This window comes from Hyperolius riggenbachi, chromosome 4, assembly GCF_040937935.1.
Source record: "Hyperolius riggenbachi isolate aHypRig1 chromosome 4, aHypRig1.pri, whole genome shotgun sequence".
Lineage (NCBI taxonomy): Eukaryota > Metazoa > Chordata > Amphibia > Anura > Hyperoliidae > Hyperolius > Hyperolius riggenbachi.
The window spans coordinates 120532376-120554719 of NC_090649.1; the positions used below are offsets into that span (position 1 = coordinate 120532376).

At 44.2% G+C, this 22344-nt stretch overlaps 1 protein-coding gene across 12 annotated transcripts in view; it reads left to right on the forward strand.

Moving 5' to 3' along the window:
* TFDP2 (transcription factor Dp-2) overlaps positions 1-22344 on the forward strand; it is a 122937-nt gene that overhangs the window by 25790 nt on the left and 74803 nt on the right. For 8 of the 12 annotated variants that reach the window (XM_068280467.1, XM_068280477.1, XM_068280475.1 and 5 more), the window contains exon 2: positions 6305-6360. In XM_068280467.1, coding sequence (XP_068136568.1) covers positions 6358-6360 — 3 coding nt within the window. In that variant the 5' untranslated portion in view covers positions 6305-6357. Of the gene's footprint in view, positions 1-1389; positions 1518-3440; positions 3462-6304; positions 6361-19641; positions 19711-22344 lie in introns of those variants that run through there. The other 4 variants (XM_068280478.1, XM_068280479.1, XM_068280470.1 and 1 more) reach the window with 3 other exon arrangements.

The following is a 22344-nucleotide window of genomic DNA, read 5'->3' on the forward strand; positions in this document are numbered from 1 at the left end:
CGTGTCACTCGGCTATCCCCCCCTAGGAGGCTCAGAAGCGATTGTCTCTCTTAGGCTGATGCCTATGGTAGTTGATCGTTGTCATTTGCCGACGGGGGGAGGGAGGGGCGGGAAAATTATGAAAAAACAGGTGAATTTATTCAAAAAAAAGCCTGGTCACTAGGGGGGGGGGGGGGGGTGTAAGCCTACAGTCTTCAAGTGGTTAAAGTCCATGCCCTGGTAGACTAATAGACTTTGAGCGGTTCTGGCCTGTTAAGGTAAAGGTGCCCATACACTGGGAGATGGCCAGCAGATTCGACCATCAGATAGATCTGGTCTGAGACTGATCTATTGCTACTGGTGCAATGCACGCAGTCCTTCATCAATAGATGGCGGGCACGCTTTGGCTTAGGGCCTGGAGGAGAGGAAATGCATATGCCGGCACCATGTGAAAAATGACTAATACTGGGAAGCTTCCTATACTGGGAAGAAGCTGAAACATGAGGATGGTAAGCAGTGTCCTTGTGAATCGCAGGGTTTTTATTGTTGGATTGATGAGATACAGGATTATAAGGCAGGCTCAGTTCAGGTTTGATCACTGTTTCTTCTCCTTCCCTTCACCAGTAGCAGCAGCTCTCCAACAAGACTATACTTATCGCTAGACTTCTAAAGACATTCATTTTATTACTTCCAAGTGAGACTTCCTGACTTCTGCTACCAGTGATAATGCAGGAAGAGCGGCTAACCTCTTCATCAATAAAAGCCACATGCATGATTAACCCTTCTCTACGCTATCTGAATGCTTCATTCCTCTGTGCATGCACTTTTGTTTAAAGTAGTGCTGTAGGGGGGTAGGGGGGAAATGAGTTGAACTTACCCGGGGCTTCTAATGGTCCCCCGCAGACATCCTGTGCCCGCGCAGCCACTCACTGATGCTCTGGCCCCGCCTCCGGTTCACTTCTGGAATTTCAGACTTTAAAGTCAGAAAACCACTGCGCCTGCGTTGCCTTGTCCTTGCTCCTGCTGATGTCACCAGGAGTGTATAGCACAAGCCCAGTATGGTCTGTGTCTGCGCAGTACACTCCTGGTGACATCAGCGGGAGCGAAGACACGGCAACGCAGGCGTAGTGGTTTTCAGACTTTAAAGTCTGAAATTCCAGAAGTGAACTGGAGGCGAGGCTGAAGCATTGGTGAGTGGCTGCGCGGACACAGGACGTCTGCGGGGGACCATTAGAAGCCCCGGGTTAGTTCAACTCATTTTCCCCCGACCCCCTTCCCCCTCCCCTACAGTATTCCTTTAAGCTGAAAGCTCCCTTTGAAATATGTATTTTAATGCCATCATGCTGCTGCTGCAGTTTGTAGTTCTTTACTGACAGCTTCGCTCTCCTTGGCAGAATTTGGGAAGCCCTGAAGGTTGCACCACTAGCCTCCATTGACCATCTCCTGCAGGGTTTGAGTAGCAGAACAGCCATAAACCTTCACTCAGTGGACCTGAACTCTTGCACAGGGCAGAAGGAAAATATAGAGATATGCACCCTGTATGTATCTAGAGAGTTTAGCCTGTCCAATTCCTTCTCATTTGTGTCTCATTGCAAGTTGTATTTGATCTCTCCCGTGTCACATGACTGCCTACGGCAGACAAGCCCATTTGAGAGCACAGGCTGTAAACAATCTGTCTGCTTCCATGAATCAGGAAGTAGAAACAGTGCCGATTTTATTTTAGGATTTGTATCAGTTGTAACAAAAAAATGTTGTTGTTTTTTTTTAAAGAACAAGCGACACCAATGCTAACCTAGAAATAAAAAACACATATATAAGTAGATAAATACTACTTCTACTTACATAACAGATGTATTGCACTGTCCACGTTACGATTCCTGTGAATTTTATAAAGGAAAAGCAGAGAATCCTACTCTAGGCAGTGGCCATCTTGCCAAGCTTAATGCTGACATCATATCCTCCCTGACTCTTGTTTTCCCCCCTCCCTTCTCTTGGTCATTGTGTATTTATTAGCTGCCCGCCTCCCGGAGTCTTTTTTTTATTTATTTACACATCCATTCACTGAGTCACCTCAGCCTTGCTTGTAAACACAAGTGATCAGCTAGGCAGGGAAATAAATGGAAGAGGAGGAATATATTATAGATAAAAAGAACTCCCTGCATTCAAAAGAACTCCCAGCATTCAACTTTTTGGCACTGTTTGGCACTAGGGCCAGTGCTCCTAAAGTATGTGATAACTCCAAACCATAACAGCAGAAAAAGTTTTGATTGCAGGATTAGCATCTTTATCGCTTAATACACTCAGACCAGTTACTGTTGAAATTTTGATTTTTATGGTGACGATACAGCTTTAAAGGTTATTATGCTGTTGCGTATCTTTTAGGGCCCGTTTCCACTCTCGCGGAAACGGCCGCGAATCCGCAGAGTTTCCCCGCAGGCAAATCGCGCGGGGAAACTCTGCCATAGGGGACAACGGCGCCGCCGGCCGAATCGCTTGCAGTAGCGATTCGGCCGGAAACCCCCACAGAATTCGCGGCGGAGGCTGCGATTCCCATAGCCGTGCATGGCACGGCTGATGGGAATCGCCTGCGATCCCGCCCACCCGCTCAGTGCCGGCGTGCGTCTACGAGACGCACGCCGCACTAGTGGAAACGAGCCCATAGAGCAGAGAGGACGTTCTGAGTTCAGGTCCGCTATAAGGGGGGTGGTTATTAGCAGCTCAGTCACACCTCTCCTGGAAGGATTTATCAAGCAATGAAGTAGCAATAGTGTGCATGCATGGAATTCTGCACTCTGGAGCACCAATTTGATATACTGTATTGGGGATTGTATTTTCCATGTGTTCAGAGGCAGCTGCAGGAAATCTTAGTAGAGCTGTTACCTGTTTACTGTAGTGAGTCAAACAAGCTGGCTTGTAATGTAACATATGCTCCTTGCAGCTAAACCCCAGGCAGAGAATTTTATCACAGACTCGTATAGGTGTGTAAAAGCTGGAATAGTGATGGCCCTTCTTCTAACAGCTGCTTCTTTTTCTTGTTCTCACACTTTGGTTGCTGATTGTAACAAGATACTGTGACTGGTGACACCTATATACATATGGGTTATTGGCACAGAGAATGGTGTCACCTCCATTTCCTGTCAGACACTGTTCCAACGGCAGAGCGTATGATTTGGGAGACACAAATATCATCTTTTTGTTTGGTTTTCTGAAATGTTAATTGGGTTGGGCTTGGTTTAGTTGTTTTTCATTGATAATTACTGTATATCCAATGACTGAAGGGATCAGCAGTTCCGTATGTAAACAAGCTCTGTGCAGAATACTGCGAGCTACAGGCGTGGATAGGGAGGAAATGGAAGCCATGGCAAAGGGAGTGAAGCTGAAGGGATTGAATTTGTATTGTGTACTTTACAAATATGCTTATCCTTTAACCAGCAATTGTGTAGTCCAGCTGAAAGAGTGACACCATTTCTATGGCCTTGCAGGTATAATCATGCTTTTGCTTTATAATTCATAAGCTGGCCACACACTTATAGATTTTCACCCAATGTTCCAAAATTATCACCTTTTCAAAAGAATAGTTTTAAAAGAAATAGATTTCTAGCATACAATGCACATCAATTCCCAATAGATTCCAGCAGGGGATCTATTGAAAAGCGATTGAACCGCACCGTTGCACTGCTAGGGCCCATTCACACTTAAAAGCGCAAAACGCCGGCTATTTTTGCCGGCGTTTTGCAGGATTGATTTTTACGCGATTTCATTTGGAAAAATCACTGAACACTGCGGTGATTTTTCCGCGATCGCGTTTAGCGCTTCTATGGCACTGAAACGCGATCGCTGGGAAATCGCCTGAAAATGGGGCAGGCGACGCCTTTGCATTTGGCGTTTTTGGGCGATTTGCGGCGATCAGCGCAAATCGCCCAAGTAAGAACGGGCCCATAGGGTTTCATTGCACCAGCGCTTTTAAAAAGCGCTAGCGTTTGAGCGTTTTGCCGAACGCTCAAGTGTGAATAGGCCCTCAAGCCCCATCTACACAACACGATTCTTTTGTGCGATTTTGCACATGGCAAATTGAACCGAATCGAATCCCGATCGGACATGTCGGATTTAATCAGATCTTAAATAGAATCGTAATCGAATCACACAAATAATCTTATCGTGTAGATTGTGCTTTAGATGCAGTGCAAAGTTATAGGTTATCGATCTGCCAATGGTCTTGCCCTGCACCCGATTGTTTTACATTTTCCATCCTGTCCGATCTGTTTTAATCAATTTTTGTTTAAAGTGGATAAAAATCGATCTATCTAACATTTTGAGGAATCTATTCCTAGCAGATGAATTGAATCAGCAAGGAATCAAATAAGATAATCAATGAGTGTTTGGCCAGTGATATATTCATGATTCATGAAGGAGGACCAAAGCTGGCTAATACACTTATAGATTTCCATCCAATGTTTCAAAACGATTAATTCCTTTCTGAAAAGAATTGAGTCAGAAGAAATTGATTCCTACCACATACTGCACATCAATTTCCAGTAGATTACAGTAGGGAATCTATTGAAAATTGATCTAACTGCAGAGCTGCACTGTTCAAGGCTATGGGCCATCGATCTGACAATGCTCTTGCCCCGCTCATGATTGTTTTCCATTTTCCATTCTGTAAAAATGGAAAACAATGGGAAAAAAAGGGACTCTAACAAAAATGTCATTGTGTTTTCTACCATCCTACAGGTTCCTAAACGTATTATAATGTGCTCTAGCTTACTGCAGCACTTTATACTATCACCATCTCTGTAATAAATCAGCTTATCTTTCCCCTGTCGGACTTGTCAACCTGTGTCTGGAAGGCTGCCAACTCTTCAGTGTGATCTGCTATGCATGCCCCCTCTATGCACACTCCCCTGTGTGTGTGTGTTATTTACATTAGCCAGCTTTTCTCTGCTCTCTTATCTTTTACAAGCTGGATAAGTCCTCTGTTCACATACTAATGAGTCACATACTGCAGAATTACAGACAACCGGGCAGAGCTGTCTGCAAGAGTAAACAAACAATCAGCTTGTAACTCTTCAGTGAGCTGCAGGGGGAAAGAAACACACAAATGATCTCTTGAGATTCAAAAGGAAGGCTGTATACAGCCTGATTGTGTATGGATGTATTCTCTATGTGTGGACATACTATACATCAACCTACTTCCTGTTTTGGTGGGCATTTTGTTTGTTTACAAACAAACTTTTTAAAACGGTTTTTGACTACTTTTAATGCGGCGGGGAGCGGCGAAATTGTGACAGAGGGTAATAGGAGATGTCCCCTAACGCACTGGTATGTTTACTTTTGTGTGATTTTAACAATACAGATTTTCTTTAAGACTTTTGATCGATTTTAAGTCAAAATCGATCAATCTGACATTTTGGGGAATCGATGTCCAGCAGTTGAATTGAATGAGAAAATTGATGTGTATGGCCACCTTTACCCAGATTTTTTTTTTTTTTATCAGGACATTTTTAAACAGCAGATGAAATGATGTTTGTTTAGAGCACCACCTGCTGGCATAACAAAGCCCCTGTTTTATGCTGCATAGTGTAGAAAAGTGATCTGCAAACTTGGTTCTCCAGCTGTTACGGAACTACAAGTCCCACAATGCACTTGCCTTTATGAATCATGACTGTGGCTGTCAGACTCCTGCAATTGATTGTGGGACTTGTAGTTCTTTAACAGCTGGAGAGCCAAGTTTGCAGATCACTGTAGAACACCCTATATTGGGTATCGGCCACCTTGAGTGGAGCTTTAGAGACTTCATTTGCAGATTTAGAGACTTCCTTGCTGTAACAATGAAACGACACTCCCTTTTGAAAAATGCCTTATGTGGTTAGCAAATGTATCAATATCTGTCTTTTATTTGCACTGAGTATTTCTGAACAACAAATAAATGAAACTTGTATGCTAAGAATATATATAGACCCCATTCCGATTGCTCCTAGTCATTAGGCAACTAGCCCACTAAGAATTTCTGCTCAGTGTGAGTCATTCACAGATTCTATCTGTGACCTTCTGAAAATGAAAGTCGTACGCTATGAAGCCTCATCATTGTGAAACTGAAGTTTGAACTTGTTTCTATCCCACGCTTGCAGAACAGACTCTATATGGTAGAGAATGCTGATTGGAGCCATATAACCTGTTTACTGGGTCTCCATGGTAAACAGATCAGGCAGCTTTACCATATAGCGTGTCATCTTGTCTAGTCTCATGCTTTTATTTTTCTGCAAAATGATTTGTTCCTGTGTGACTTGCAAGGTCTCTCTAACCTCCTTTCTGTGTCCTCTCTTAGGGCTGGATGATTAAATAACAGCATTACTGGATTCCTTCTCTGCTAAGCTCCAAATGGTGAGTAGATTAATTGTTTCATTGTTGATTGGTTCAACAAGACACATAACATTTATATTGCGTTTTCTCCTGGCGTACTCAAAGCTCCAGAGCTGCAGCCACTAGGGAGCGCTCTATCGGCAGTAGCAATGTTAGTGAGTCTTGCCCAAGGTCTCCTCACTGAATAGATGCTTTCTTACTGAACAGGAAGGGCCGATATTCGAACCCTGGTCTCCTGTGTCAGGGATAGAGTTGCTATGGAATACTGCACCAGTGTTGCCAACTCATCCCTTTAATTACTGACACATATGATTTATACAGGTTTCGTGGCTAGGTAGATGCAGTTAAGGCACGGATTATGTGTAAGTAGCCCCAGAACCTGTATAACTTAGATGTGTCCGTAATTAAAGGGATGAGTTGGCAACACTGTACTGCACTGTGCATATCATCAGTGGCGTAGCAATAGGGGTTGCAGAGGTATCAACCACACCGGGGCACTTGGGCCAGAGGAGCCCTGCAGGGCCCTTTCTCAACTGCAGTGTTAGCTCTTTCTTGGTCCTGTGCTTGTTATGATCACTTCTATAGATGCTTTGAATTGTAGTAATCATTAACAAACTGTTCCCCATCCCCTTCTTGCACATCAGATACTGTAGTTGTCTTTGGCAGGTTTTACTGCGCAATATCAATTGTTCTGTATAGAGTGCTTGGATGCCCCAATGTAAATCTTGCACTGGGGCCCAGAGCTCCTTAGCTACGCCATTGATCATCATCTGTTATGCACCAGAGAGTTCTCCTTATCATTGTTTGCACATAGCAGTGGCATAGCAATAGGGGATGCAGGGGTTGTGACCACACCGGGGCCCACTAAGGGCCCTTCCTCAGCCACAGTATTACCTCTTTAATGGTACAATGCTGGTAATGATCACGTCTGTATATGCTTTGACTAGTGGTAATCATTAACAAACTGTTCTCCTCCTCTGCTTACACCTCACACTGTGGTTTTCCTTGGCAGTTTTGTTGTGCAATACGTATTATGTACAGAATGCTTGGGGGACCCGATGTAAAACTTGCACTGTGGCCCATAGCTCCTCATCTATGCCACTGGCGCATAGTTGCACTAGAATCCAGTAATAGTCTGCACCAAGCACTGTGTCAGATTTACTTGGGCACTTGCAGGCAGGTGGTGCACTTGACTTTAATTCAGTGTTGCACTACTACTTCCATAGCTAAGATGGCAGCTGGAAGCTCTCAAGAAAATGAAAATTTCAAGTGAAAACCTAGATGTAAACCGGCATGAAAAGACCATTTTAAATAATAATAAATGACATAAGGACTTGTGCAGCACTGATGTGTTTGAACAGAATTTAAGCATCACTTAAGGGGCTCATACACTGGTCGATTTCAGCCATCGATCGGAAATCGATTCTATCAATTCGATCGATTTGCTGCCGATTTCGATCGACTTGATCTATCTGACAGGATGGAAAATCTAGGTTGATCTGCTGCTGCCAGCAGATCAGTGGCCCATAAAGTTGCATTGGATCTAATGATCCAACAATGCATTTAGATCGATTATAATAGATTTCCAATAGATTTAATTCTGAAATCTATTGGAAATCTGTTCCTAGTGTTTGGCACACATCAGATTCCTGTCAGATTGTACTTGACAGGTATCTGACAAAAATCTGTCTGATGGTCGAGTCTGCTGCAAATCTATAAGTGTTTGGTCATTTGTATTCATTAGTATTGCACAAAGGTTTGTGCACTGATTGTATGCTTTTTTTTTTTTTTCTTAGTTTTAACAATCTTTTTATTAAAGGGACTCTGAACAGATGCCGTGGGTAGGCATATAAGCACGCTCACGGCTATTTGGGTAAGAGGAGACGCTTCCAGGCCCCTTATGTAAGCGGTCCTGCTCCCGGGCTGGCCATTATTCATTACATGGGATTGGTGACTCTGGCATAAAGTCGCGCTGTGACCCCGGAATAAGAAGCCTGCGGGTCCTCTCTGCGCTGGCTTCCTCCCCTCCTTGCCTGAACCGCAATATGATGCACGGCACAGGGAGGGGGAAGAAGCCAGGAAGCCTGAGCATGCGCATGCCTATACATCTAGCAATGATGGGCAGATTTGACCAAAAGACTGATGAAATTAGATCAGAGAGAGGTCTGCTGGCTCCCCATACAGGTCGATTCCCAATTAATGTCAGCATGAAATATTTTGGTAATTCGGCCTTAGGATGCTGTTGGGCGGTGCTCCCCCCCAAATGGTTTATGTGCCCTTGGTACCTGTGCATTTATACTTTACCTGTCATGCAATGCTGTATTTCCGTATTGGTGCCCCACTTGTCGCCAATAGTTGCATACCATATTTAAAGGAAGCATCCAAGCAGCACAAAAAAATGAGATCTAATTACCTGGGTCTTCCTCCAGCCCCTGGCAGCCAACATGTCCCTCACTGCAGCTCCAGTGTCCCGGGATCCCCTCTGTTCCAGAAGCTGATCTCACCAGGTCGGCCTCTACTGCACCTGCGCAAGCGCTGCTGTCAATCACCCTCACGTGGTCTGGAGTGTCCTGCACAGGCCACGTGAACGTGATTGACAGCAGTGCTCGCGCAGGCGCAGTAGAGACCGAAATCAGCTTCTGGAATGGAGGGGATCGTGGGACACTGGAGCACCCCTAGGTGCTCAAAATGCGATGAGATGACGGACCATCGGGAAAAGGTGCCAAACACTTTCTTGCTTGGTATCAGAAAAGCGTTTGATGGCGAAACGAGCAGATGGCTGTGTGAACTGGCCCTAAGAGACTTGTCTTCTGTAACTGCTTGAGAAACCAAAAAACTAAATGTATTTTGTGTTTACAGTTAAAAATATGTAGAACATTCCTTTTGTCATGCCACGCATAATCAGTTTTTGGTTTTTTCTAAGTTGAGTCCCAGTGTAATATGGCACCCATTTGTTAGCTTTGTCACCATAGTGAACCAGTTGTGGCTGTTCTGTGGTAATAGTGTAAAGCTCGATTACTTCAGGCAAAGAGAACTTGGGAATGTTGTGAGCACATCATTGTTTCTCTAGAAGAAGTGTTTGGCATGGTGATGAAAATTGTAGGCGCAGCACAGTTGTAAAGAGAGACACGACATTTCACTGTATATGCACATTCGGTTTTCAGCTCCCCAACAGAGGAAACCATTTCCTGCACTTCCTCCTCCTCCACACAAGTGCCCTGCAGTGTCCACTTATAGCATTTACTGTATGGTTATCATAGGAAGCCACAGGAAACTCGTCTGAGGCTCCTAAAAAAAACAGACAGAAAAATATTCAGGGAAGCCTATATGTGCAATTAAACGTCTGAAACCCATTATTACCAGAAGCACACTTAACAGAAAACAAATAGACCATTCCAGCATTCGCAAGATTAAGTATTTATATGACTCCTATCCATGTGGCTCGTTACTGGAAAAATACAACAATTTGAACCTCTCTTTGCTCCTTGCCCCTTTGCCCTCATTTTGGTACAAGTCCCTACTATAGTCCGATAAGTGCAGTCATCCATTTCATTTGACAGAAGCCAGTGTCATGAACAGGTGACTCCCATTTGGCATTGGTTACAGTGGAAGTCCAGCAGCTCACTGCCGACGTGGGTCCTGATGATATGCTGTTTCTTCCATTAGTATCTTCCCCAGCTTGGCTGCGGTTACTGCAGTGCTGGGACATTTCTGCTACTGGCTAAAGCAGTAAACTGAAAACTGGGACCTTCCATGCTTGCTCTTCATGCCCCCAAACTGTAGTCTTTGTATGAATGCAAAACAGCAGCTCGGGGCACTGTGCAGGTGCTCAAACACAGAGGTTTCTTGTGGCTTCCATTGTGCCAGTGTTTTTTTTAGTTTGTTTAGATTATCAGCTTGTTCTTGATCTCTGGTTGTCTGTCAGCTACACCTGTCTGTTGCCTCTTCTGTGGTTCTGCCTCTACCAGGTATCTTTCCTCTGCCTTTACCAAATACCTTTCCCCAGCCTCTCCTAGGCATTTACCAATTATACCTTTCCTCTGCCTCTACTGTGCTTCTGCCTTTACCAATTATACCTTTTCAGTGCCTCTCCTGTGTCTCTGCCTTTACCAACTACACCTTCCCCTGCCTCTTCTGTACTTTCGCCTTTACCAACTACACCTTTTGGCTGCCTCTCCTGTGCTTCTGCCTTTACCAACTTCATCTGTCTGCTTCCTGTTCTGTGCTTCGGCCTTTGCCAACTACATCTTCCAGCTGCCTCTCCTGTAAAACTTTCCTCTGCCTCTCCTGTGCCTCTGCCAACTACTGTACAACTTTCCGCTGCCTCTCCTGTGCCTCTGCCAACTACTGTACAACTTTCCGCTGCCTCTCCTGTGCCTCTGCCAACTACTGTACAACTTTCCGCTGCCTCTCCTGTGCCTCTGCCAACTACTGTACAACTTTCCTCTGCCTCTCCTGTGCCTCTGCCAACTACTGTACAACTTTCCGCTGCCTCTCCTGTGCATCTACTGATTTTTTTATTTATTTATTTTTCCAATTCTAATTAAAAAAAGAACTGCATGCTGCTATGTATTTTAATTGGAATCAAAAGTTGCATCGTATAAAAAGTCGGAATTGCATGTAGTGTAAAAGAACCCTAATGCCTCTTGCACACTACATGTGATTGCAATTTTTTTTTTAATTCCGATTAAAAAAAATTAGCAGCATGAAGTACATTTTTTAATCTGAATCAAAAATCTGAACAGATAAAAAACATGTAGTATGCAAGAGGCTTAGAACTGATAGAAAACTGACAGGACCAGAAATGTACAGATTTATGTGTGAACCAAGCCTTAAGGTGAAAGTAGGAGTCTGACTGAGGTAGCAAGACAAACCCTTTAGTTCCTGATACGTTTTTACTGTTTAATTTGCTATTTATGCAATCTTGCTTGATATCCGAATCGCAATAGAACTTTTGTTCTCATGGCTCATTCGGGAACACATCCAAGGTGGGCACACAGCTCAATAGTACCATTTGTAGTGGCTCTCTGCCTCACTATCTGGTAGTAAAACTGTATAGTATTCAGCCTTGCTACCACAGCAGTACTGGCTATTCTAGTCAGCCAGGCTTACTTGTGAGCTCAGGGAACTTGGCTGAACTTCCTGGTGAAGACTTCCTGTTTCTTGCCTGTGCCATGCCTACCATTTCCCCTTTAGGCTATTAGCCTGGCCTCTGCTCCAGTACGGAGACCAGGCAGATGTCATGTAGGCAAGGAGGACAGAATTAGTGATGCTGACATAGTAAGGCCATATACTATACCGCCATAGTACAAGATAAGGAAGCGGTGACCAACTACTACTGCCTTGTGGATCACAAGTCATCCTGCTGTGGCTGTGCAGAGACTGACTAGAGCAGCTGGGCCTGGAAACAGTGCCAATTACATGGAGTCTTACTATCGTGTTGTGAAAAATGAGCTGTGACGGGACATGGCAAATTACTTCAGGGTAGAAACATTAAAAAGTCGTTGTTTCTGTTCAGCGTTTCCTATGAAGGAGCTGCTGTTAGGACGTCACTGTTGGCCAGACATATTATGCTCTTTTTATTGAAGGCTGTGGGTTTTGCTGAGGCGTGTTGGCTCTGCATTTGCTAATAGCAGTTCATTTCTGAACTTGAGAGCAGAAACCATTAGAAAAATGCTGAGATGGTCTTCTGAAAAGCTCTGTACTAGTGCGGCTGGTAAGCGAAACTGTAATTATAAAGAACCTAGTTCATCCTAATGAAAAAACAGCATTATCTGAGCCTATGCAATAAGCAAACTGCAATATGAAAAATGCAGTGACTCCAAATTACCAGCCAGAGCTTAAAGTGTACCAGAGACGAAAAAGAAAAAAAGCTTTTATACATACCTGGGGCGTCCTCCATCCCCATGCGCACAAATCGCTCCCATGCCACCGCCCTCCAGCGCTGCTGGGAAAAAAAATCCAAAAGGATCCATACACATTGCTACGTTTTTGAATTCATCGGTTTGTCCCGTTTCGCCACACTTTGCGCAAGCATGGGACGGCTGCAATAAATCCGGATTGAAGAATGCATCGCATTGGCCTGCTGCGCTGATATAATGGCATATACCAAGGGAGTTACACTGATGTGACTAAAGGTGGCCACACATGATACAATAAAATGATCCGATTTTTACGGCAATTCAATAAAAACAATCGGATTTTTTTTTTTTTTTTAATTCGAGCAAGAAATCTGATCGGATTTCCAGTTTTTTTTCTATAAGTCTATCGGGAGTGCTAGATTTTTCTGATCAATTTTTATGAAAATTGAATGGAGTAGGGTAGATTGCCAGTTACATGCAATTTTCTCAGAGTTTTCAATCATTTTTTTTCATAATTGAGTAAAAAATGAACATAGGTGTGTGTGTGGTACATTGGTCAGATTTTTAATATGTTACAATCAGTCAAAAAAATTGAGTGCAATTCTTGAACCGAAAATATATATTTCAAAAAATTGTATGGTGTGTTGGGCCACCTTAGGATACGTTGGTGTGACTAAGACACCATGTGACCTCGGCAGACAAACTTAGAGGACGTCAGCCAGTGACTCTCAGTTCAGGCGCTGCAGGATCTTGTCAAATGCTTATCTATGATTTAGTAATTAAGCCCCACTCCAGACAAAAAATATTTTCCTGGATCTGCCCTCACCCGCTGCATGTGTGGGGTGATCCTGTGGTATTCCCATCAAAATCCATGAGGGCTGCTGTCTGCCAGTGGCAGCCTCAGAAGTGCAAACCCAGTCCGCTCTTTACGGATTACTGGGCATAGAAGGTGTAACTACAAAGGGAGCAGCACCTGCGGGGGGGGGGGGGGGGGGCAGAGCTGTGACCCAACTTCTACTTCACGCCCTCCGGTAAGGCGGTCAATCCTTCAGATCAGGTGTTTTTGTGGCTATAATTATGGGTATGAAGATTATGATGTCCACACTTGTTTTAGGGCGCTTGTAAGATTGTCCTCCAGGTTGTGAGGGTCACCAGAAATGGGCAAGGGAGCGAGCGCTTTCATTCCAGAGCAGGAGATTTGGGTGCAGCCGGCGCCACCAGAGGCCGTATTAGAAATTACGGTTATAGCGGCGCAAAGTGAGTAACTTCAGCGCCGTCAGACAGAGCTAAAGTTACTTATAAAACACTATAAATCGGCCTCCAGCAATTGCTGGAAGCCAAATTGTTTCATTCCCCACCATCCATGGCGGCCTGGAGGGGGAATAGTATTTAACGTCGCCGGGAACTTTAGCAGGATAAGCCATACCGGCTGTATCCTGCGCCCAAGTCTCACGGCGGCGAATCCTCTCGTACGCCAAGGGAGAGGGTGTGCACATTAAGGGGGCCTCATCAAGGTTTTGCTGGTTGGGGAGGGGCATGACTTGTGGTTATGCCTCTGCTGGGCATCTAAGCACATGGGCAGCAAGTACCTCCTCTTCAGTTTTCCGCAGCAGGATGTCTGTGTTGGATAGAGCATGCTTAGCCTTCTATTTGGTCTATAATGTTGTCAGTTTGTTGGAAGATAGTTGTAGATGACTGTGATGGGGGAGGGAAGTGACTGTGGTGATAGGTGTGTTTATAGTACCAGTGAATTCACACACACCTGTCACCACCACTCCTCCTTTGTCAAGCTTTGCACCTGCCATATTCCATTCATTTTCCTGCATCTGGCTGTAAGTATGGATGTGCCCTTTGCTCTGCATGTAATAGTGTCTGTTCTCCCCCTCTGGTAGTTCTGTGAGTGAGAGCTTTGTTGCAGCAGAGGAAATCCTGCAGTTGTATTTACAGTATTGGGGAAAATGATACAGCGCTGTGACCTCATCACCTGTGCTGTGGAGGAGTTAGCATGAGCTTAGTGATAACCTGAGGCTGGCTGGGGGTCAGTGTCTATCTCCAGTCAGCAAGCATCAGGGAGTGCACTATCTGGCCTCTGCAGTCTCCAGCAGGCTGCCTGTATTGACTTGTTTTTATGTGCTTGTGTTATGCTTATTTAGGGCTCGTTCACACTGCAGGTATTTTTGGATTTATTTTAAGCGCCTGCGATTATTCAAAATCGCCCTGAAATCGCTCACACCATGCTGTCCTATGCGCTAGTTCAGAGTGGGGTGATCAGTCCGCTTTCCGTTCAGAGATTTTGCTATAATGGTAGGTGTAGGAAAAATGCAAAACGCTCACAAAATCGCTTTGTGCAGCGATTGCGTACGTGTTTTTAAGAATAAATAATTTATTATTTTCCGGATCAATGGGTTCAGTGAAAAAAAACAGAATCGCTCTGCAAAAACGCCTAAAAAAAATGCTCACCAAAAACGTTCAACACGCAGAAATCACCGGGAAGGAGAAAAAAATAGATTAAAAAAAGTCCAACGCGAACGCCAACGTGATCGGAACGCAGTGTGAACGAGGCCTTAGAGGCTTTTCTGATAGTTATTCATATGCTAGAATAAGTTGACAAAAAACTATATTTCTTTAAAGAAAACATGAGGTGAAAATAAACGGATGAGATAAATAATTGTAGCTATTCTCTAGATCATAGGTTCTCAACGTGTGGTGCGCGTACCCCAGAGGGTACTTCTGAGGGTTCTAGGGGGTACTCGGGCTTGATATACTTAACCAAAAATAACAAATTTAGAGTTTTAGAAAATGATAAATCTTATTTAAACAGCACCAAATTAGTATTTTAGCTAATTAAAAGCAATAGTAAATGCTTGGAAATGGTTTAGAACCAATTATAATGTACTACGATTAAATATATATTTGTCAAGGGGTACGTGTGATAATGTTTACTATGCTAGGGGGTACTTGGTGAGTACAGAGTTTTAAAAGGGGTGCATACCAATAAAATGTTGAGAAACACTGCTCTAGATATCCCTCAGTTTTATTTTATCTTTTGGGCTCTTTCGCAGTGCAACGTTAAAGTCGCACGTTACAACAACATATAACGCACAGTAACTTACAGCAATGAAAAATCAATGGGCTGTTCACAGTGCAGACGTTGCCTTGGTGTCTAACGCTGCACGTTAAATGAAAGTGCTGCATGCTATGCGTTATACACGTTTTTAGCTCTGTTAGACTGTTTGCACATGCTCAGTAATGTTTTCTTTTTTTTTTATTTTTTTTTTATTTTACGCATGCGCCGTTTTCGTTCTATCACTGTGTGACGAAAACGGCGCACCAAACGCAAGACTAAATAACGTCCAAGTTATAGTCTTTCAACGCGTTGTTAGGGGGCACGTTATGCAATTTTTTAATGTTGCATCAAACGCAACGTCTTACTGTGTAAGAGCCCTAAATCTACTTTTTTAAATGTTTACTTTTTTTTTTCTCTGATCAGTAACACATGCAGGCCTGGGACCCACTACAAAGCGCTATTGCAATCGCTAGCACTTTGCAAGCGATTTTTGGGAGCGATTTCCCTGCTCATGTGCTATACATTGCAATGGAAACACTCCTCGTTTATCTTTTGACTGTAAAATACTGTTGTCCAGCAAGCAGTTTAGGGCCCAGACACACTATAGGTGCTTTTCTGAGCACTTTTTGGGCCTCCAGAGCTTTCTGAGCGCTTTTTAAAAAACGCTCCCATTGACTTGCATTAAAATCCTGGTAAAATCACGATTGTGATAAAGTCATGCGATTTTACAGTGTGCAGCACTTTACAGATCACCTACTTATAGTATATCACTAATTGTCCCTCAGATAAGCTCACAATCTAGTCCTTAACATCGCTTAAAATTATCATATCAAATTTTTTGGGGCTGCCATGCTGTTTTTTTGTTTTTGTTTTTTTTGCTTCAGTGATTACCATCAGTGAGCTAATAATGCGAATTGTATGCCGCGTGAAATTGGGCCGGCCAGATGCACATTAAGTCGATTTTGACGGCCCATTTCCAGCTTGTTTACAATTTGCATTTATTTTACATGCAAGCTGGAATTCTTTGCATCCATTTGCAGAGCCGGGACAAGGTCCTTCCGCACCCAAGGCTGAGACAGGAAAGTGCTCCCCTCCATCCCTCCCACCCCAGCCATCACACACTGATTGCTACTAGACTAAGAGGCGCCCCAGGGCCCCCAACATCCCTAACACCTTAATCTCTAGGAATCTGGCTTGCAGTCACTGCTATGTATGCCCGTTTCTTATTTCTTTGTGCTTCAAACACAATTGGGAATGACAGCTGAATGAATTGTGCGCCTCCTCCTACACTGCGCCCTGAGGCTGGAGCCTCTTCAGCTTCTGCCTCGGCCCTGTCCATTTGGCAGTCTTAACTCTGCAGCTCACATGAAGCAGTGGGCAGACATCACACAGGTACTACATTTCTCTTTACTTTTGTACCTGTCTGAAGTCTGAATGGCGTAACCAAACTACAAATATATAGAGCCCATCACCTGCAACATCTCCAAAATCTGCCCCCTGACTCCCCTCCGTAATGTGCCCTTCTTGATCTTGCAAATACTCTTCCCTTGGACCATCTTGGACTTGAATTGCTGGGACTCTGTTAAATTACATAGCATCTTATACCCTGTTTCCATGTATAACCTTGTGCTATGTTGTATAACTGTGTGCTATCTGTCTTCTTTACATTGTATGTATCCCTATTTATTGTGCAGCGCGTATGTTGGCGCTTTTTAAATACAATAAATAATAATAATAGTCAGATCACTATCTGCCCGAAGTTGGTATGTTCTACCCGTGTCTGTGTGGGTTTCCCCCGGGCTCTCCGGTTTTCTCTCACATCCCAAAAACCTGCAGATAAGTTGATTGGCTCCCCTCTAGACTACGATGGACATATGACTATAGTAGGGATTAGACTTTGAGCTCCTCTGAGGGAAAGTTAGTGACATGACTACCGAGTATATACTCTGTAAAGCGCTGTGGAAGATGTCGGTGCTATAGAAATGCTAAGTAATAATAATTGTGCCTTGCCTGGCTGCCTGTATAATGTGAGCTGTGCTGTAGTAGGCAGGACATGAGCAGGGAGCGTATGTGTGGGCAGGGGGAGCAGCAGCTACACTGTGCTGTGCTTGTCAGTTACAATACAGAGGATGTCTGTTAGTGACAGCTGTTCATGGCAGGTGTGTGATATGACTGCCACTTGTAACGACTCTACATTGTCCTTCTCATGTGTGCTGTTACTAGGCTGACCACAGAGGAATAGTGCTGAATGTTAGGGCTGGGGATTGGTGGGTTAGCAGTGTGCTTATTTTTCCCTTCCTTTAGGAGATTAGTAACGCTGAATGAAAGAAGCCTCTCTACTAGAGAAAAGTGACAGTTCTTTTATATTGTGTGTTTAATTTCAGCAGCCAGCAACTTGGGTGCCGGTTCATTGTGGATGCCGGATATTGGCTGTTTAGAACGCTGGCGATGCTTGGTTTTGGGGTTTGAGACTTCTCAACCTTCCCTATACCTCTATGTGGCTCACCACTAGCATTCTCCCTCTGTGTCTAACCTTAATGACACCACTTTTTTGTGGTCCAATTAAAAATGGCGCACCATTCCGCCAATAAATGTATCATAAAACGCTACATACATTAAAACTGTAAAGAGCGTTTTATGAGACCTTTATCGGCACAACAGTGTGCCATTAAAAAATGAAGGGCGCTAGTGTTAGGTAGCAGGAATGGGGGGGGGGGGGGCAGCGGGACAGTGGTGTAAGGCAGTTGGGTGGAGGGAGTAGGATTAGGTGGAGGGAGGATGTGTGCATAGGCATACATTACCTTGTCCCGGCCGGCGATCTCTCCTTCACTTCCTAGTTAGTTCACTTCCTAATTAGCGACAATGCATCCTCCTGCTGAGGTTGGCATCTACTGCACCTGCGTGAGAGCCTCTCACGGATGTGCTGACATCATCTGGAGTGTACTCAGACCTGGTGAGGTCGGCATCTGCACTAGAGGGGACCGGGAGCCACCGGTGCTGCATTGAAGGCACAGGATGGCTGCCAGGGGCCGGAGTAGGCCCCGATTATGTGGATTTTTTTTTTATTTTACCTCGGACATTTCCTTTCAGGTAAGTATCTGAAATTGTACCCGAGCTTCGGCTCAAGATCACTTTAACTACCTAATGACTGCGTCGCGCCGAGGGGCGTGACCGTGGCGGCAGCCCCAGGACTGCCTAACGCCAAGCTGCAGTTTACCAGGGAACGTGTGCGCGCATGCGTGATCGTTCCTTGCCGGTCCATGGAGCGGAGCTGCGTGATATGCCTGCTAGCCGCGATAGCAGGCTGTTTTTCGACAAAAGGGGAAATAATTCCCCTTTGTTTACCTTTGTACAATGCTGCGATCTTCTGCAGGGCTGTACGGCAGACACTCAGCTGGCCACCGGATTGGCTGGGGAATGAAGCCCTCTCATAGGCTGATGCCTATGAGAGGCGGAGATTAGTGCCGACTGTCTCATAGGCTGCCTATGAGAGGCGGAGATTAGTGCCGATCGCCGCCCTATGGCGATTAGGTCGGCACAGGGGGGAGGGAGGAAGGAGGGAGGAAAAAGCCTCCCTTTTCACATATAAACATATAATAATTATTATTAAAAAAAATTGCACCAACGATCAAACACCTCGGGCAGAGTGTCCTATTGTGCTGGGTACACACGATGCGATTTCCCGCTCGATCGGCAGGATTGATTGATTATTTGCAACATGTTTGATAGGGTTTCGATCGATACAGCCGTCGATTTTGCATACTTAACATGAGAAAATCGACGGCGGTATCTATCGAGACCCGATCGAACATGTCGCAAGTAGTCGATCGAACGGGAAATCGCATAGTGTGTACCCAGCATTAAGGACAAGAAAAGGAGGCAAAATGCATTTGTGTGCTGAGTTGCAGGGCTGTGCAGCAACCTGACCACGCTGCACAGCCCTGTATTGTGAAAAATGGCCTGGTCACTAGGGGGGTGTAAGCCTGTGGTCCTGAAGTGGTTAAAAAGACTCGGGCAGAGTCGGTGGTCTTGAGGACGGCGTGTGGGGGATCCACAGGCTTTGCTCTTCTCAGATAAGTATGTATATTTTTTGTTTGTTTTTGTTCCTCTCAGATTTGCTATAACTTTCCTCAAGTTTCCTCAGGAGGCAGCAGTGCCTTTATTATCCCACTGCAGCAACTACCTGCTGGATACTGAAGCGGTGCAATGCTCTTGTTTCGCCTGCAGGTGGCACTGGTGGCTCAGAAGTGTTGTGTGCTCTTCCACGGACACAGCTGTGCAGCAGCAATCACTATAAAATCACATTGCTGCTCATTTGTGTAAAAAAAACTAAAACAAAAAACTGAAATGAGTATTTCAAAATTTGTTTTGTAGGGCAGTGTCAGTTGTGGCAGTTAGCATATTCATCGAGGTTGGAAGGAACTGGAATAATAATAACTGGAAGTAAGTTTATTTCTCTCCATTCATTGTGAGTTGGAAACCAAATGCTGCAGCCAGTTACAAATAATCAGAGTGAGAACTGCTGAAAAGAGGACTCTAGGATACAATCCATATACCTGAGGAGAAAGGATGGATCCATTGTATGTATTTCTGCAGCATAAACACTGCAGTGCATGCATACGATCTGCTCCATGTACTGTGTAATGCCATTAGCCATGTACTGTATTGAAGACCTGGGTGCCTTCATTCTGTACTGGCTTACTATTCATTTCATACATCCAGGTCATGGTATGGTATAGAAAAGTGCCTTATTTTCCTTTCTTCTTTTAAAACATTCCATATGAAGTGAAAGAATAGCCTGGAATTGATATGTGTGAATGATGGAAGCTTCCGGCACCAGAATGTCAGGCATTGACTGAATTAAAGCTGATTTGATCTCAGAACTTTCTCTCTGCTCTAAAAGATATTTACGACATAATAACCTTTAAGGAAAAATAATTTGTTACAGCTGATACAAATCCTGCAAGCAATCTGCACTGTTTCTACTTCCTTCTTTTAATGGAAGCAGACATGGGGTTAACAGCCTTTGTTTACAAATTAGCTGCTCTGCCGAGGATGCCAGCTGACAGATCAAATTACAGTTGGGATTAGTCACAAATGAGGGGGAATTACACAGGCTAAATTCTCTAAATACATACAGGGTGTATTTCTCTGTTTTTCTTGTATCCTGTGCAAGAGTTCAAGTCCACTTTAAGCACCATACAGGGGTCAGTTATGGTAATCGATCATGGGCACCCTGCCATCTGTCCAGAATCTATTCTCCTTCTAATAGTAGGGGTTGAGTCTGCCCAATCTCGTGCCTGGTACACACCATGCAATTTCCTGTCTGATCGATGGGTCAATTTGATAATTTCCAATCTGCTCCCGATCTAGAACGGGATAGATTATCAGATCATTACTGCACAAAATCGATCCTGTTCTTGATCGCGAGCAGATCGGACATACTAGAAATTATCGATTCGACCTGTCAATCTGAGGAAAAATTGCATGGCGTGTACTGGGCATTGAGGTGCCCAAACACTTATCTATGTTCCTTGCTGATTTATGGCAGATTTGATCACGCTGATTGAATCTGCTACAAATCAGTGCTCTAATGTGTTGGCCCAATTGATAATTCAATAGATTTCAGCTGAAAATCCAATGAATTAGTCGATCGCACCTAATGGGAGATTGTAAGCGGCCCATTGCATTGCATTAAATGTGGAAGGACAGTGGTATAGTGATTGGCGCTCTCGCCTTGCAGCGCTGGATCCCTGGTTCAAATCCCAGAGACACTGCTGCCTCTAAATTGGCATTAGACTATGATGGATATGTGACTATGGTAAGGATTAGATTGTGAGGTCCTCTGAGGAACAGCTAAGTGACAAGACGATATATTCTGTACAGGGCTGCGGCAGATGTTGGCGCTATTTAAATAATAATAATTTACAGATACTTGATTTTCATTTTTATTTTATGCATGAAATGAATTTCCATGATTGTCTGTTGTGGAATTCTAGTTTTGGTGATGCACAACAATTGTTTTTTTTTGGGGGGGGGGGGGGGATCCAAAATGCCAAATCAGTGATTAACTAGCATGAATGATGGTTATTGTGCACCTACGGCTCAGGCACTACTTTGTACTCCTCTCCCTTCTCTGTAAAACACAACAGGCTGCTCACCTTTAGGCCCAGTGCACACCGAGCGGTTTTTGAAGTGATCCGCAAACCGCATCCACCTTGGAAAACGCTAGGCTAATGTACTTCAATGGGTTTTTGCACACCGGCTGTTTGCGGTTTTTAGCAAACCGCAAACGTGGGTCATGCAGCACTTTTGCGATTTGCAGAAGCGTTTCTGCCTCAATGTAAAGTATAGGAAAAATGCAAACCGCTCTGGAAAACGCTACATCAGAGCTGATTTCCAGGCGTTTTTGTTACAGAAGCTGTTCAGTAACAGCTTTTACTGTAACAATATTTTAATCTGATACACAAAAACACGCTCCAAAAACGCTAGGCATGTTTAGAAAACGTCTCTAAACATGCCTAGAATCGCTCTGAAATCTGCTCACAAAAACGCTTAGCGTTTTGCGGATCTGCTAGCGGTTTTGGTGTGCTCTGGGCCTATCTCAAGGAAGTGTGTCTGTATAGCTATCATTCCTAAAACTGTCACCAAGGATCATTCTGATAGTAATAGTTTGTAGAGGCCTTTACACTATAAACAAATCAAGATGTGCAAGAGATGGCGTACCTGCCAGCAGATGGCAGGATCTGCATTTATGCATCATTAAAGGAGAACTGTAGTGAGAGGTATATGGAGGCTGCCATATTTATTTCCTTTTAAGCAATACCAGTTGCCTGGCAGCCCTGATGGTCTATTTGCCTAAAGAAGTGTCTGAGTCACACCAGAAACAAGCATGCAGCTAATCTTGTCATATCTGTCTAAATTTGTCAGAAACACCTGATCTGCTGCATGCTTGTTCAGGGCCTATGGCTGAAAGTATTAGAGGCAGAGGATTAGCTGAATAGTAGGGCAACTGGTAATGCTTAAAAGGAAATAAATATGGCAGCCTCCATATACCTCTCACTACAGTTCTCCTTT